Below are 16728 nucleotides of genomic sequence, written 5' to 3'. Positions count from 1 at the left end.
ACAAGCTCATGCACATGTGCTGGTGGTTTCCTGTGCTACATAAAAGAGTCACTGATTTTGGTAGGAATAAGTTCTGGTGCAATTAGCAAACAGTGTTCTCACATAGAAAAGCGGTAATTGTATGATCTGGCTGCAGACGCATCAAGAATATCAGAAGTTACTACACTGGGAAAGTTTATACATAATGACAGAAACTTTGCCATCAGGCTAGAGCATGGGCACCAGTCACAGTAACATTCAATGTCCACTAATAACAATTGACATGTTAACTACAAATTATGTAAATTGACAGTGGAGGGGGCGGAAAGGAAAGGGACTATCGATGTCAGCTGCATCAGAACTTTATGCAGAATCAGCAGCAACAAGTGAAAATGTTCTACCAGATAGGGATTCAAACATAGGATCTCCGGCTTACCAGACAGTTGTGTTAACCACAGTGTCACCTGGACTCAGCATCTACTGTAGTTGTGTGGACAATCTTGACATGCATCTTGACCAACCCACATTGACAGCCAAATGAAGTGGAATGAGCATGCTAAGAAACTCTCGAAAAAGATATCCACAACGTGTTATGCACTTAGAGTCCTTGTATCCGCATGCAGTAGTGAATGTTTGAGAACTGTACACTTTAGTTATGTTCATTCAGTAGTTAGTTATGGTATTATTTTCTGGGGAAACAGTGCTCAGAATTTACAAATAGTATTTAAAATGCAAAGAGAACAGTAAGAATTATAACAAAAAGCAGTAAGCAGGCCCACTGCAGAGAACTTTTCAAAATGTTAGAAATTCTAACTGGTCCTTGTGAATTTATATTCCAAACCATAGAGTACATCAATAAAAATATAGAAAATTATAGCACAAATAGCAGTTTTGATAACTATAGTACAAGAACAAGTCACTGTCTTCACCTAGACAGGAAGAGTAAACAAACGACACAAAATAGCTTCTTGTATGAAGGTGTAAAACTTATAATAAACTGCCGCAGAAAATAAAAGAAGCAGATAACATGCACTGCTTTAGGAAAAATCTAAAATTGTTTTTGCAGGAACACTGCTTTGACACTACAAGTGAATTCCTTAGCACAAAATGATTGTAAATAGCTTTTGTTCCACAATATTTTGATAAGAAGCAAAAATGATTGTAAATAACTTATATGTCACAATGTTTAACTACATGTAACAACAAACTGTGTAAATATATGAATGTATGCAACTGACATCCATACATTTTAACATGTCCACAGATGGCTAAATAAATAAATAAACATTCCCACCTAGCACTACTCATCCACACTCCCCATCCATGCTCGCTACTTTGACAGTCCCACAGGAGATCAGACATAATTGTTCATCCATACAGTAGGTAGTGGATTCATTGCTCATTGAAGGGAATCGGTTATATGAATGCATGGTGTCTTCATTCAGGACTGTGGATAGGTGGTGCTAAGTGGGAATGTGCTGCCTAGTAAGCAGTAGATCCTGGATTTGAATCACAGTCTGGCACACATTTTCACTCTTTGCCACTGATTCCCCATAAACTCTCGACACATTTACTGTCAATAGCCCCTTTCCCTTCTCGCCCCTGCACCTTGAATTTACATTATATGTATCACAGATGTGGATTCCGTGTGATGTCTGTTCATTTGGACATGTATGAAACAACAGACACCCTGCATTCATGTAACTGATTCACCTTGATGGGCAATGAATTCACCACCTTCACTTTGGATGCACAGTGGAAATCTCAAAGTAGTGAGGATGGAACATGTTGACAGGGATTGCGGATAGGTGGCATTAGGTGAGAATGTGGGTCGACCAAAAGGAATGCCAAGATAGCACATGCAGTGGCAGTGGACTGTGTGTCTGGGTGGTGCAGTGGTTAACACAACTGCATAGTAAACAGGAAATACCAGGTTTATAGCCCAGTCTGGCACACATTTTCACTCATAGCTGCTAATTTTGCATAAAGTCCAGATGCAGCTGGCATCAATAGTTCCTTCTCTTCCTCTCCCCTTCACCTTCAATTTATGTAATATGTATCACAGCTGCGGATTCTGTGTGATGTTCATTTTTTTGGACATGTCCGAAAGAACAGACACCATGCAGTATATAACTATAAATTAGTCGGTTTATTGCCATGTAGTTCTCAAGAAATGTATACTTTCACAGATTACTCAAATGTTTAAAACTAAATATGCCATATGCTATCACAGTGACTCTAAATATTGCTACTGTGGTGTCTGCAATTTCAGTTTAACGCTAATATGTGTGATGAATACATAGGTGCATGTATGTCTTACTGATGTGGAACTGAGAGCTACAGTGTCTGTGCAGCCAGAACAATGCTAAATGTAGCTGCAGCACTGTGAATTATTATGTAACAAAAACAAATAAAGTGAATGTAATAATTCATAATGACCTACACAACTAAATGACAAAGCTATGAAAAGGAAAGTTGCTACTCACCGCAAAGCAGATATGCGAGTCGCAGATAAGCACAACAAAAAGACTGTCACAAATAAGCTTTCGGCCAGCAAGGCCTTTGTCAAAAATAACTACACACACACACACACACACACACACACACACACATGCAAAAGCAACTCACACACACATGACTGCAGTCTCTGGCAACTGAAGCCACACTGCAAGCAGCAGCACCAATGCATGATGTAAGTGGCAACTGGATGGGGATAAAGAGGAGGCTGTGGTGAGGAGGGGGAGGGATAGTATGGTTGGAGTGGGGACAGTGGAGTGCTGCTAGGGAATGCACAGGGACGAGGTGGAGAGATGGTAGGGCATCTATGTACAGTCGGGAGGTTAGAGGGAGGGCAGGGGAGAGGTGGGGGGGGGGGGGGGGGGGAGTGCGGAAAAGGAGAGAAGTAAAAGGACTGGATGTGATGGTGGAATGAGAGCTGTGTAGTGATGTGATGGGAACAAGGAAGGGGCTGGATGGGTGAGGACAATGACTAATGAAGGTTGAGGCCATGAGGGTTACAGGAATGTAGGATATATTGCAGGGGAAGTTCACACCTGTGCAATTCAGAAAAGCTGGTGGTGGTGGGCAGGATTCATATGCCAAAGGCTATGAAGCAGTCATTGAAATAAAGGACGTCATGTTAGGCAGCGTGCTCAGCAACTGGGTGGTCCACTTGTTTCTTGGCCACAATATGTTGGTGACCATTTGTACAGACAGACAGCTTGTTGGTTGTCATGCAGGTGCTCATACCCATACCCCAGATTTGTTTGTAGGTAATTCCTTCAAAGCAGAAGTAATTGTGGGTGAGGATATAGTTGGTCACGGCAACTAGGAAGGAGGTTGTTGGTTTGGAATCCGTCGGGAGTTGGTAAAGGTAGTAATCAGTAGTGGTAAGGCCATGGGCATTAGGAATGTTACTGTAAAGGGAGGTGGCGTCAATAGTGACGAGCAGGGCAATGTGTGGTAAAGGAACAGGAACTGTGGAGAGTTGGTGGAGGAAATGGTTGGTATATTCCATATAGGAGAGTAGGTTCCGCATAATAGGTGGTGGGAATGGTGAGGGTGAAGAGAGAGATGGACTCTGGGGAGAGGTTCTGGGATGGGCCTAAGGATTTGAGGAATGACTGGAGATCCTGCTGGATTTCCCAAATGGAATCATTGTGGCAAAGTTTATAGGTGGTTGCATATGACAGCTGGCAAAGTCCTTCTGCCAGGTAATCCTTGTGGTTCAAAACAACAGTGGTGCAGCCTTTGTCTGCAAGTAGGATTATAAGGGTGGGATCAGTTTTTAGATAGTGGACTGTGGTTCTTTCTGCAGATGTAAGATTAGTTTGCATGTTGAGAATTTTGGGGAGTAAATTCTGGAAAGTTAACAGGCGGTGATTTGGGGTCAGAGGTGGTGGATCATGGTTGGATGGAGGATGAACTGAGTCACGCAAGGTTCAACATTGGTCTTTAGTTGAGTCTTATTGGTAGGTTTGGTGGTGAAGGAAGGAGAGAAAGTCTTTAACAAGTCCTGCATGACTGAATTTCGGAGTGAGGCAAAAGATGAGGCCTTTGTAAAGGACTGATTGCTGTGGAGCTAAAGCTTCGGGTGGAAAGGTTCATGGCAGTGTTTCAGGTCTGTTTATGTTCTGTATTCTATGTGATGGTGGGAGGGAGTTTTTGAGGATGCGGTAGATGTAGTAGGTCTGCAAGACAGTGTTTGTCCACTATTAGGGGACATGTAGGAGGTTTGGAGGTTGTTGTAGAGGTGATGGACAGTGTTCCTCCAAGGCAGAAGTGGAGAGTTTTTCGTGGTGGCGCTGCGCATGTTTGCCCCCCCTCCCCACCCCAGCCTCCTCCTTATCCCCACCCAGTTGCCAGTCCCATCATGCACTGGTGTTGCTGCTTGCAGTGTGGCTTCAGTTGCCAGAGACTGCAGTCACGTGTGTGTGTGTGTGTGTGTGTGTGTGTGTGTGTGTGTGTGTGTGTGTGTGTCTATCACCTATTTTTGACGAAGACCTTGCTGGCCAAAAGCTTATTTATGACAGTCTTTTTGTTGTGCCTATCTGTGACTCAGCATCTCTGCTATATATGGTGAATAGCAACTTTCCTTTTTATGACATTCATACATTCCATCCCAGATTTTCCATTGCTTGATAAATGACAAAGCTGTTTTTTCAGGTGTAGAGGAGATTATGCTACTTTTTATTTTGAATGTCAACTTTCAGTTTCATGTTTTGTGAATTATTGTTGTGTGACATTAGGCTTTATTACTAAGCTTTATAATGATTTCATCATTCTTTTCAGGAAATGTGCTCTCAGTCATTGATTGTGCTTTAATTTGGAACACTATTGTATGCTACAGCTGATAGCCTTTGTTAATTATATACATGGTGACAATTATTGAACTATATAAAAAAAGTAAATTAGTTATAAACTATAGTGTGCATACACTTCATTCAACATGTAAATGGCACTACAGATATACGGATTTAGGTTATGACACATGCCTGCCATCATTGGCGATGATGTGGCACAGATGAATAGTGAAATTCTGCATGACCTGCTGAAGTGTCAGAACATTGATGCTGCCAGTGACCTCCTGAATGGCTGTTTTCAGCTGAGGAATGGTTTTGTGGTTATTGTTGTACACGTTGTCTTTATTATAGTACAACAAAAAGATGTTGCATGTGTGTTGTACACATTGTCTTTATTATAGTACAACAAAAAGATGTTGCATGTGTTCATATCTGGAGAATATAGCAACCAGTCAAGGTCCATGCCAATGATCTCTGGGTACCCAGGCCAGTCCCCAAAGTGCTCCTCCAGGACATTAAACACTCGCCTGCTTTGATGGTATCGAGATCTGTCTTGCATGAAGCACACCTTGTCAAAGTCAGTGTCACTTTGCTTAATGGGGATGAAACATCTTCCAAAACCTTCACATACCATTCAGTAGTCACCAGGCCATCAAGGAATATCACAAGGATTATTCTGTGACCGGACATTGCGCACCATACAGTCACTCGTTGAGGGTGAAGAGACTTCTTGTTTGTGGAGTGTAGATTCTCAGTCCCCCAAATGTGCTAGTTTTGCTTATTGATGACCCCATCCAAATGAAAAAGGGCTTCATCCCTAAACTGAACCATGCATGCACATATTAGTCCCCATCATGCCCCATGCCTAAACATGCTGTTTGAACATCTTAATACAAATCATTCAGAAGTTACGATGATTTTAATTTATATAGTTCAATAATTATCAGCCTGTAGACATAACAGCAGTAACATTAGACACTACAATAAAAAGGTCTTTATAATAACCACCTCTCTTTATTAATGTTTTACCATCTTGAAACTCATTTCTGAAAGTTCTCCTTCAAACAAGCACCTAAGTAAACCAATGTACCTATAACTGACTGAATAAAACATTTTGTTTCATAAAATGTGAGCCAGTCTGCAAGTAATCAATACAGTTCCTTTTTTATATTTTAGGACCTGAAGCATTTCAGAAATATTTCCAGAGCTATGCGTATGATGAAGAATTGTGCCCTGGTACATATGTTGAATTCACAAGTGTGTGCTTCAGATACTTTCACACACTTGTACATGGAATTTTGAGGTACGTATGAAACAAGGCAGGTGACATCATTCATTATTGATATTTGACAATGGAAAATGCAGGAAGGAATGTAACAATATTACAAGAAGGAAAGCTACTACTCACCATACAGAGGAGATGGTGAGTAGCAGATAGACACAGCAAGAAGACTCACACAATTAAAGCTTTCAGCCATTAAGGCCTTCATCAACAATAGACACATGTACACACACAGACACACACACACACACACACACACACACACACACACACACACACACACACACACACACACACTGGCAGTGTGGTTTCAGTTGCCTGAGACTGCAGACGTATGAGTTGAACTTGCATTTGCATTTGTGTGATTGTGTGTGTGTGTGTGTATGTGTGTGTGTCTCCATTGTTGAGAAAGGCCAAAAGCTTTAATTAAGTGTCTTTTTGTTGTGCTTATCTATATCTCAACATCTTCACTATATGGCGAGTAGCAACTTTCCTTATCATAAATTGTTGATATTTGGTTTGCTACATTATTTTAAACATGATATACTGTTAATGTAGGTTATGTTCTTGACTGCAAATTTCTTCTCATAGTCAGGAGAACCAATGTCCAGAACCTCATCTAGAGTTAGATTTTCCACAGTGTCCCTAATTTGCTTAAGAAAAGTGCAAGGATATTTCTTTTGGGGGAGAAAAGGCCAGTTTTCTTCGCCATTCATTCAACACTCCAACGAATGTTTATCAGCTACATTTCATATTCATACAGAACAACACACCATACAAACACCTCCAGAAAAATTCCATATATTTAAATATGTACTCAATGTTAACAAATTTCACTTTTTCAGAAATACTTTTCTTGCTATTGCCAGTCTACATTTTATACCCTCTTTACTTCAGACTTTGCTAGCTATTTTGCTGCTCTAATAGCAAAACTCATCTACTACTTTTAGAGTCTCAGTCCCTAATCTGATTGCCAGATTTCATTTAGCTTAATCCCATTATCCTTGTTTCACTTTTTGATGTTCATCTTATCATCTCTTTTCAAGATATTATCCTTTCTGTTCAACTTCTCTTCCAAGACCTTTGCCATATTTGATAGAATTACAATTTATTTCTTCTTCATGAACATTAATTCCTTGTACGTTACTGCTTCCCTTTCTTGTTCTGATTTGAAGATTGTCACCACTGACTGAAATCTATGATCTGATTACAAAGTTTTCTGTGATCATAGAGAGGAATAATACAAACAAAATCTATATTTCATGGATCAGTAGCAATTATGGAAAGGATAGATCACTATTCACTGTAAGGATGACACTTTGAGTTGCAGACAGGCACAATGCAAAGACTGTTACGCACTAAGCTTTTGGTCGAAGAAAAGGAAAGAAAATGCACATTCACACAAGCAGGCACACCTCATGCACACATGACCACTATCTCTGACCACTCTGACCAGACTGCGATCTATCCTTTTCATATATGTTGACATTCCAATTTGGACTCTCCATTGTTTCCTGGATCACTGTTTTTTATTTGCAACTATACTGGAGCTTGTGATATAATGTTATACTACTGTAATTGGTGTTGGCTCTGTATGTATCTTGGCTATGATAATGTGTTCACTATACTGTTAACAGCAGATTACCTGTAGTCCTGTTTTCTGATTCATTATTAGGCCTGCTCCTACATTACCTTGCATGTTGATAACACTGTACTTACCTGACCAGAAGTCCTGTCTTCCTGGAACCACACTTCACCAATTCCCACAATATCTAACTTCAGCCTATTCATCTCTTTTTTAAATGTTCTGTTTTTTTACTCAGTCAAGAGATCTATTATTCCACTCTCTGACCCACAGAATACCTGTCTTGTTTCTCATAATGACAACATCCTTTTGAGTAACACATGCCCAGAGTTACAAGTGGAGAACATTTTAACTGCTGAAATACCCCCTTTGTCTGAAAAGTTCCAGGACAGGTTATTTTTTTAAAAAACCATAGAAGACTGTTCTTACCAACTAATGATTCTAGCTCCTATTGCAGTAGTCTCCTTGGCTATCTACACACAGTTTTCAATGCTTCTGGAGGTCTTGGAAGCAAGCAGGGAAATTTTTAACTGTGATGCTTGTAAGCTCATTTGTACAGCCCACTGGTTTTGTGCAATATCTTGATGAAGCTTTCCTTTCAGTCACCTTTACACTTGCAGAAACAAGAAAAAATTGCAAGGTGAGAGATTGGGTGAATATGGCAGATGTGGGAATTGCAATAATAGAATGTCTGGTCAGATACTTGGTGACAGATAAAGCAGTATGAGATCTTGCATTATCATGCAGTAAGAACCAGTTCAGAGAATGTCACAAATCAGGGTAGCCACGTCCAATTGTTTGTCATAAATGTTTCAAGACTTTGATGTAAAGAGTTTTTTTCACTGTTTGCCATGTAGGAGTATACTCATGGTAAACTGATCCTTTACTATCAAACAATGCAGTCAACATTTTCTTTGTTCTGTCAAGTTATTGCTTGACATTTTTCAAGGCTGGTGATCCAGGACTCCAACATTCAATACTTTGTGAAATTGATAGTACCAACTTTCACCACCAGCAATAATGTTTGACAAAAGTCTGGGATCACACCTGGCTCTATCCAGTAGTTTGTTAGTTTGTGAGGGACGAGCTTTGTATTAAGTTTCTGTTCCCATAAATCTTATGACACACATCACAATTCAGATTAAGTTCTTCTGATATCACATGCACAGTTACATGATGGCCTCCTTGCAATAACTACCTTACTTGCTCCATGTTTGCATCGGTAGGTGCTGTCCAAGGGGCACCACCTCTAGGATCCTCTTGCACTGAAACTCTGCCTTCATGAAACTTATTGTGCCATTCAAAGCCATGACTCCCTGAAAGTGTCTTGCCTGCATGGGCTTGTTTAATCATGTCCATGGTCCACTAGTGGTTTTCCAGAGATTAATGCAGAACTTAATGTTCACTCTTTGCTCACAATCAGCATCCCTTGTGTCACTGCAACTAAAGTGCCGGGAACCCAAACAGTGTTTTGCTCAGCACAATCGTGATGCCTTGTGAGTTTGCATGGAGACATGGCTGAGATCATTTCCAGGATGCACACATACCAGGTAACATAAAAATAATGTTTGTTCCTTTTTAGTATTGCAAATTCAGAAATTTAAAAAAATCTATCCTGGAACTTTAATGACAAAGTGAGTATCTTACCATTGTGGATGCCATCACCATTAAGCCACACAACAGAATTGCAGATCCTCGAAGCATGTAAGAGCAGTAGTTTCCATTTTCTTTCTGCTGTTCACAATACCAACATAGCAAGGTCATTTTTGCTAATGTTACAAGGCCAAATCAGTCAGTCATCAACATTGGTGCCTCTGGAAGTGCTGAAAGGCTGCTGCCTCTCCTCCGGAACCATGTGTTTGTCTGTCCTCTCCATCAATACCCCTTCAGTGTGGTTGCACCTACAGTATGGCTGCCAGTAATTTAGAAATACTCAAAACACACCCGCCTAGTTTGAGACATATTTTTTCTACAAGCTACATTTCTGAATTTTGATCTTCACCTGTCTGGTGTTTCTTTAATAGCTTGTTAATGTCAAGTGCATGAAAATTTTAAGGCAACTGTAGTTTATATTTCTGTCTTCAGATTGCTTCTGTAACAATGACCTTTATCGCTTCACATCTGTCTTACTCTGTAATTTAAATGATTACCTGATGCTGAAGTAATCTGTAGATTTTGCAGTTATGGTTAAAATATACAAAATTATTGTATGAGGCAGAGTGTTTTATCAATTTTATTTTTATAATTTGAACATTTAATGAGTCCATTATAGTCCTTCAATGACTTCAAGTCAAGACCTGAAATGAGATCATCTCTTGACAATATTCTCCCCACACCACCCAGAGTTGCCTTTCGTCACCCTCCCTAACCTCCGTAACATCCTTGTCAAACCCTACAATATTACCAGACCACCTTCTCTACCCAGCGGTTCCTACCCCTGTAACCGACCCCGGTGCAAAACCTGCCCCATGCATCCCCCCCACAACCACCTACTCCAGCCCTGCTACTAGTAAAACATACACAATTCAAGGTAGGGCCACATGTAAAACAACATATGTCATTTATCAGCTGACATGCCTGCACTGCGCAACCTTTTACATCGGTATGACCACAACTAAACTGGCTGAGAGCACGAACGGGCACAGATGAACTGTCCGCCTAGGAGATTTTCAATACCCAGTAGCAGAGCATGCCGTCCAGCATAATTCTAGGGAGCTAGGAACCTGCTACAATGTACATGCCATTTGGCTTCTCCCACCCAACACCAGTCCCTCGGAACTGCGGAGATGGGAACTTGCACTCCAACACATCCTTTCATCCCGCCATCCCCCTGGACTGAACCTACGTTAACCAACCTCACTCCCATTTACTCTTCAGTCTTCTCCTTTTTCCCTCTCCTCTTTAGCCATTCACGCACCTTTTCATCCTACATAGTTGTGTTTATCTTAATACTATATACCTCTTTACTTCTGTATGCATCCTCTTTGGTTTGAATCTGGCACAGTACTTAACAGTATAATATCTTTGGCTTCCCTCTGACAGCCATGCGTCCATCCTTGCTACCCTCTCTGTTTAACTTTTCCTGTTGCTTCATAACCTGGGTTGTGAGTAACTGAATCCACTTTCCCTTCATCCCTTTTTTCCTATCTCTCCTCCCTGATGAATGAACAAAGTTCCAAAAGCTAAGAATGTAAATTTTCTGTTCTGGTTTGTGTAACTATCAGCTGTACTGAGCTGAGGCAAGTACTAGCCAGCCCCTCTATCTCTTTGTTAGTATTTGTTTCACATCTTTATATGAAATTTTCCATTTATCATTTAAATTAAATAATATTACACGAAGAACTGATTATGAGAAAGATGGTTGCCATGCAGGCCAATATCAAAAATAAAAATGAAACTTTCTACAATGTTTCTAATACCTAGAAGAAATAAAGCTGATTTTCTGCATTGATTTGTTACTGTGGATAAGACAGGGAGCTATTATTTCACCCCAGAAAGGAAACAAATGTTAAATTAATGAGTGGAAGGCAGAAGATAAAAGCAAAGTTTGTTTCATCATCAGGAAATGTTTTAGAAACAAAAAGTGTGGCTGTTGATCTTATTTTTTATAATTATTTTTGTACCTACTACAGATGTTTTGATATTTTTGTTTGCCTAATTAGCAACCACGTACAGAGAAAAGGTTACTCAACTTCATTGTTTACAAAAAGATAACTGGTTCAAATACTGGTGATCAACAACATTTTCATTATAATTTTTGTGAAGAAAGGCAAAATAGTGATGCATGAATTCTTGAGCATATATTTTCCACAAATTTTCTGCAATGAATTCCAAATCTTTTCATGGCATCTTACAAAATAGGTGTGTGATATGTGGTGATCAGCTATGTATTTATTTGGTGAATATGCTAAACTTAGTGGCTTCCACAGTGCCATTGGAGAGCGATAGATTTTGTGACAAAGTTTTGTTTTATGTCAAACCTTTCATTAAATATCTGCCCATATAAATGTAAACACAACACAAACATTTATTATGCTCAAACATTAATGTAGATACAGTAAAACTCTCTTTTTACACTTTCCAGCTTAGGAAACACAATGGGCAGTAGATTTTGGTCTATTGTTCCCTGTTTATGAAGACTGTCAACTTTAGTGGTTTAACTGATACTGTGTTACAAGTTTTATTTACACCAGATCACAATAAAGAAGGAAATGTGCATTTGTCTGTGTGAGCACAATCACACAATTATCACAAAGACAATGGCTGAGTGCTGACAAACACAACAAGTGTGTGGTTTTCCCTCTTAGTTCCGATCATGTCCAATGGTGTAAATAAAACATGGAAGCAAAAGTCTATTGTGAAACTATATTAAAAAGATATTCAGGTTCTAATGTGAGATTTATTATTGATAATTGTTATAAAATTATGCTAAATAAAACTTGCACCACAGCATTGGTTAAAAAACTAAAGTTTTAATATGATAACAGACAACTTCAAACCACACAGTAAACATGTACAACCAAAATTAACATGTAGAGCTCTGAATAAATATGTATTGTCACTGACCTTTTTTTGTAGTCTCTCCTTGGTAGTGCAAACTTCTGGTCACCTCAAAGGTGAAAGTCTAAAGGTGTGTAATATGGTATTTGCTCAAGAAAGACCGTGACACCATAATTTTATATGTGCTAACACTCACATTTTCCTTACAAAAGTTCAATTGTTAAAGGCGATGATCAGTTTATCTTCTATGAAAAACTATCAGCACTTAGAACCAGATCAGCACTCACATTTACCTATCACCAGTTTGGTGACAAAGTTCATTATTCTATTTTAGGCACAAAATACAGTTCACATTTATATGAAAATGTCACAGCTCATGCTTATCATTACCCTGTAGTAATTTGTCAGAGAAACATTCACTGCTGTAGTTCAGTTAAGTCAGTCCACAATGAGAGTCACCATGTGACACAGTAGCTCATTGTCATGATAATGGTATCATACATCTACCTGTTAATTACAACACAGTTCAGTTAAAATGTTCATTCATCTGATATACAGAAACCACTCGAAAGTCGAAAATTCCTGGCAGAATGAAACTGTCTGCTGGACTGATATTTGAACTCGGGACCTTTGCCTTTTGTGGGCAAGTGCTCTACCAACTGAACTACTCAAGCATGACTCATGACCATCCTCACAGCCTTACTTGTCTCTTGTCTCTTATCTCCCAGAATTCACAGACATTCTCCTGTGAAACTTGTGGCACTAGCACTCCTGGAAGAAATGATGTTATGCTGACATGGCTTAGCCACAGCCTGTGGAGTGTTTCCAGAATGAAATCTGCACTCTTCAGCATGAAAAATTAATTACTGCCTCTTTGATGGTTCTTAAATGTTAATAGTTCTTTACTTAATAGTATCAGATGATCAGTAATGTTCATGATGTAGCAAGGTGGGTTGTTTGATCTGTTACCTCTTTCTACTCCCATAAATAAATAGATTTGTTTGCTAATTTTCTTCTTATTTTCGATACATTAACATGTTGGCATGTAATATTTACATGAAAATCTGAAGATCTTATTTAGAATTAATTTCATTTGAATTTATTGTGTAGTTTCTGTTCTGTTTACATTGATGTGATTAATTTTCATTAGGGCATTTGCAATTTTAAAATATAATTATTTGATGTTATTACTACAATTTGTAACATGAAATATACTCTGGGCTAGTGAATATATGTGACAAAGGTGACTCACACCAACAGAAAGTCTGGCAGTCACATTTTCCTGTAAAGTATTTTGAATCATCTGAAATTAATTAACATACAAAATAATTAACATCAAAGTTCCAGACTATTATAATTTTCCACAGCAGATTTCATTATAACTATTGTTAGATTCTGAACTTTGATTTATAGTTTTGTTATTTTAATTGCTCTGTAGAAAGTGACATATAGCACTGGCTAACTAACTCACTGATGAATAATTTCAGGTGATGTACACTAAATTGCAATATGGCACTGATATATGTAAACCAGAGGTCCACATACTGGAACAATAATAATATCCATGTTTTTTTTTTCTAAATTTCTAACCAACAGCATTTTATATGAGCCAAAATTAAATTAGTTCTGATGGTTCATTCAAAACAGTAAAATCCAGCCTAACTGATTTTTAAAGCATAACGTAGTTTACAAAAGAACAATTTATTCTGATACCAGTCTCTAAGTTGTTGGATGTTGCCCAAAATTGGTAGTCCACTGTTTCAAAGCTCACAAAAAAGATCTATGCCGGGTGTGCTCCAAGTGTTGACTAACAACATTACTATGCACATTCTGTATGTGATAATATGTGCATTAGCATCTGTGAAACTCAATAACACTAATGTTTAATAACTTTTGAGCATTTCCAGAATAAAATTTTCACTCTGCATTGGAGTGTGCACTGATATGAAACTTCCTCGCACATTACAATTGTATGCTGAACCAAGACTTGAACTTGGACATTTGCCTTTTGTGGGCAAGTGCTCTACCATCTAAGCTGCCCAGCCACGACTCAGAACCTGTCCTCACGGCTCTACTTCCACCTGTACCTTGTCTCCTACCTTCCAAATATCACAGAAGCTCTGCTGCAAAATTTGCGGGACTAGCACTCCTATCAGAGAGGAAAGGATATTGTGGAGGCATGGCTTAACCATAGCCTGGGGCATATTTTCAGAATGAAATTTTTCATGCTGCAGAGTAAAAGTCACTAGCTGCATTACACTGCCAAACTGAAAGTGTATGTTCAAAAAGTCTCCTCACCAGATTAATTTTCTTCGGTACTCTGCTGACAGTGTTGTGAATAGCGTAGATAACTGTTAGCTCTTTAGGAGTAGCTGGCCTCAGACTGTTGTTAGCCCTATCCTTCTGACTGTCGCATGTACAGACTGAAGTCTTCTCAAATGCAGCTCACCATGGTGCTTGTCCCAACAGCACGGCACACTGCAGTGGCTCAGCATGTGTCCCTGTACCCTGGGCACTGGCGATGTGATGTCTCCAAATGACTCAACAAGGAACACACGCCGAGGCTCAGCCTGCACACACACCCCTCTAAAAAAGGGCATACAGGGCAAACTGCACACTGTAGCAGCATGCCATAAGATACAAGCTGATCAGCAACTCATATTACTCTAAAGATTTTTTTTTTAAATTTTGGCCCAGCCATTGTCAGATATTGCAACAGAAGTAGAATAAAACAATGGAATAATGCAAGCCATGCTTTACAAAAACAAGTTAAAGGGCAGTCTTACCAACTACAAAAGAGTCATACAGGCAACTCCAACCCAAAAATTTGAACTTATGTCTGCAAGTTGAAGGTACAACTGCATGCATGACATCATCAAGTGAAACAGTGAAAGGAAACTCCCACTAAATGCCACTAGTGGAAAGAATGGAACAGTATTACTGTGTATAGTCATTTACATAAAAACTGATGCCAATATGCTTAAAAAACATTCAAGTACCATATGTCACACAGAGGCCAATTGTAAATTAAAATATACAATTTCAAAGAACCTTTTGCCATCAGTAGGGCCAGGTCCCAACAGAATTTGTTGTTAATAGCGAAAGTTTCAGAAACAAAGTTAATGAAATCCCCTAATCCTATTTAGTGCTACACTTGCAGTCTTCCTACATTTACAAAATGCAGACTGAAGCCGTCAATATCATATAAGTATAGCACATAATAGGAAGACTTGCTTAATTAAAAAAACTAAAATGAATAAAAACACCAATTAAAGGTCAATTTGGCAGTGTCTTATGGTGCTATAGCCATGAATATTTCAAAAGGGATGCCAGTTTGGTGGGCACTCACAGGCTGAGTAGCCAAAGATGTAATACCTGCTTTGACATTAGGTATATTACAGCAAGATCTGCAAATGAATGTGACACTGTTAAATCTGTAACTTATGAAATATTAAAAAGTTTGTGCTAAATTTGTTCTGTTCCTTCAATAATGATTGTGAAAATTTGTTTCCATGTGCTGTAAGCTGGATTATTGCCAATATGTTTGAAGTGTATTCCTTTGGAACCTTGTCGCAGAATTTACATACTCTTGAATAGGTGACCCAGTTCATGTGTCTGTTTTGACAAATGGTTTCTGAGTACACTGCAGCTCACACTGTAGTTGTGCTCTCTGAAACAAAATGCCAGTTTCCTGTCAAGCTAGCCAACACCAATCTTATCACAACTAAATCTATTTTTTACACTCCCAAACTGTCACATTTGTCAGAAACAGTGACACAATCTACTTAAAATCTACACTGGCCTTAGCCTTCCTAAAATTCTCATCAGTTATTTCAGATTTGACATGTTTTGATATTTTGCTCTCTCATAATTGTTTCCCTTTTGTAAGCTACGTGTTCACATTATTTATCTGCACAATTGCATTGAGCTCACTTTTTTCTACATCTTCTTCAAATTATATCTTCAGCCGAACATTTATTGTTAACTTGAAAAATTTTCCTGTATACTTTCTTGGGAGATAGGTATTAGATCCATGAAATTAATATGATTCTAATTCCTGAGCTCTACCATAAATCAATTTTGGATTACTAGTACTCATCCTTTTGGATCTTGCATTTTGACAGTTCTATCTTTTTATAATAAAATGACATCATCTTGGAATGTGCCTTCCTTGTGATTATTGATGGCCTTCAGTAGCTAGTCACTGAATGTTCATTATCTTACTACGATCTGGCTTTATAAAAAGTTTTTAAATAATGGACACAGCACAGCCCAGCTTTGGTTAATCTGACTGGTTTTCAGATTATTTTCACTCACGACAGCATTCTGAATGTTAATCACAGGTAGACATTTGCAATCTACTATGAAACTTTCTGATAGTGACAGTATTTTCACAGTGCACTTTCACAAGCAAACTCTGGCTGATGAATACCATAAATTAGTTTTTATTACACAGTTATCATAATACCATGCATGATGCTCCCATACTGAATGCTAGTAGTGGACTCTGATGTAGAGATGTGATTTGGGTTGTGGTTAGAGGCAGACTCTTTACACATAGATGTTATCACGATTATTTA

At 38.7% G+C, this 16728-nt stretch overlaps 1 protein-coding gene across 2 annotated transcripts in view; it reads left to right on the top strand.

Annotated features, from left to right (window-relative positions):
• LOC126485663 (peroxidase-like) overlaps window positions 1–16728 on the top strand; it is a 61735-nt gene that overhangs the window by 7505 nt on the left and 37502 nt on the right. For both annotated transcript variants that reach the window (XM_050108892.1, XM_050108891.1), the window contains exon 2: window positions 5958–6084. Coding sequence is in view for 1 of the 2 variants with exons in the window: in XM_050108891.1 (XP_049964848.1) it covers window positions 5958–6084 (127 nt within the window). In the remaining variant the exon portion in view is untranslated. The remainder of the gene's footprint in view (window positions 1–5957; window positions 6085–16728) is intronic.

The sequence above is a fragment of the Schistocerca serialis genome, chromosome 1 (genome assembly GCF_023864345.2).
Source record: "Schistocerca serialis cubense isolate TAMUIC-IGC-003099 chromosome 1, iqSchSeri2.2, whole genome shotgun sequence".
Taxonomy (NCBI): Eukaryota; Metazoa; Arthropoda; class Insecta; order Orthoptera; family Acrididae; genus Schistocerca; species Schistocerca serialis.
This window is presented reverse-complemented; position numbering and strand designations above follow the sequence as displayed.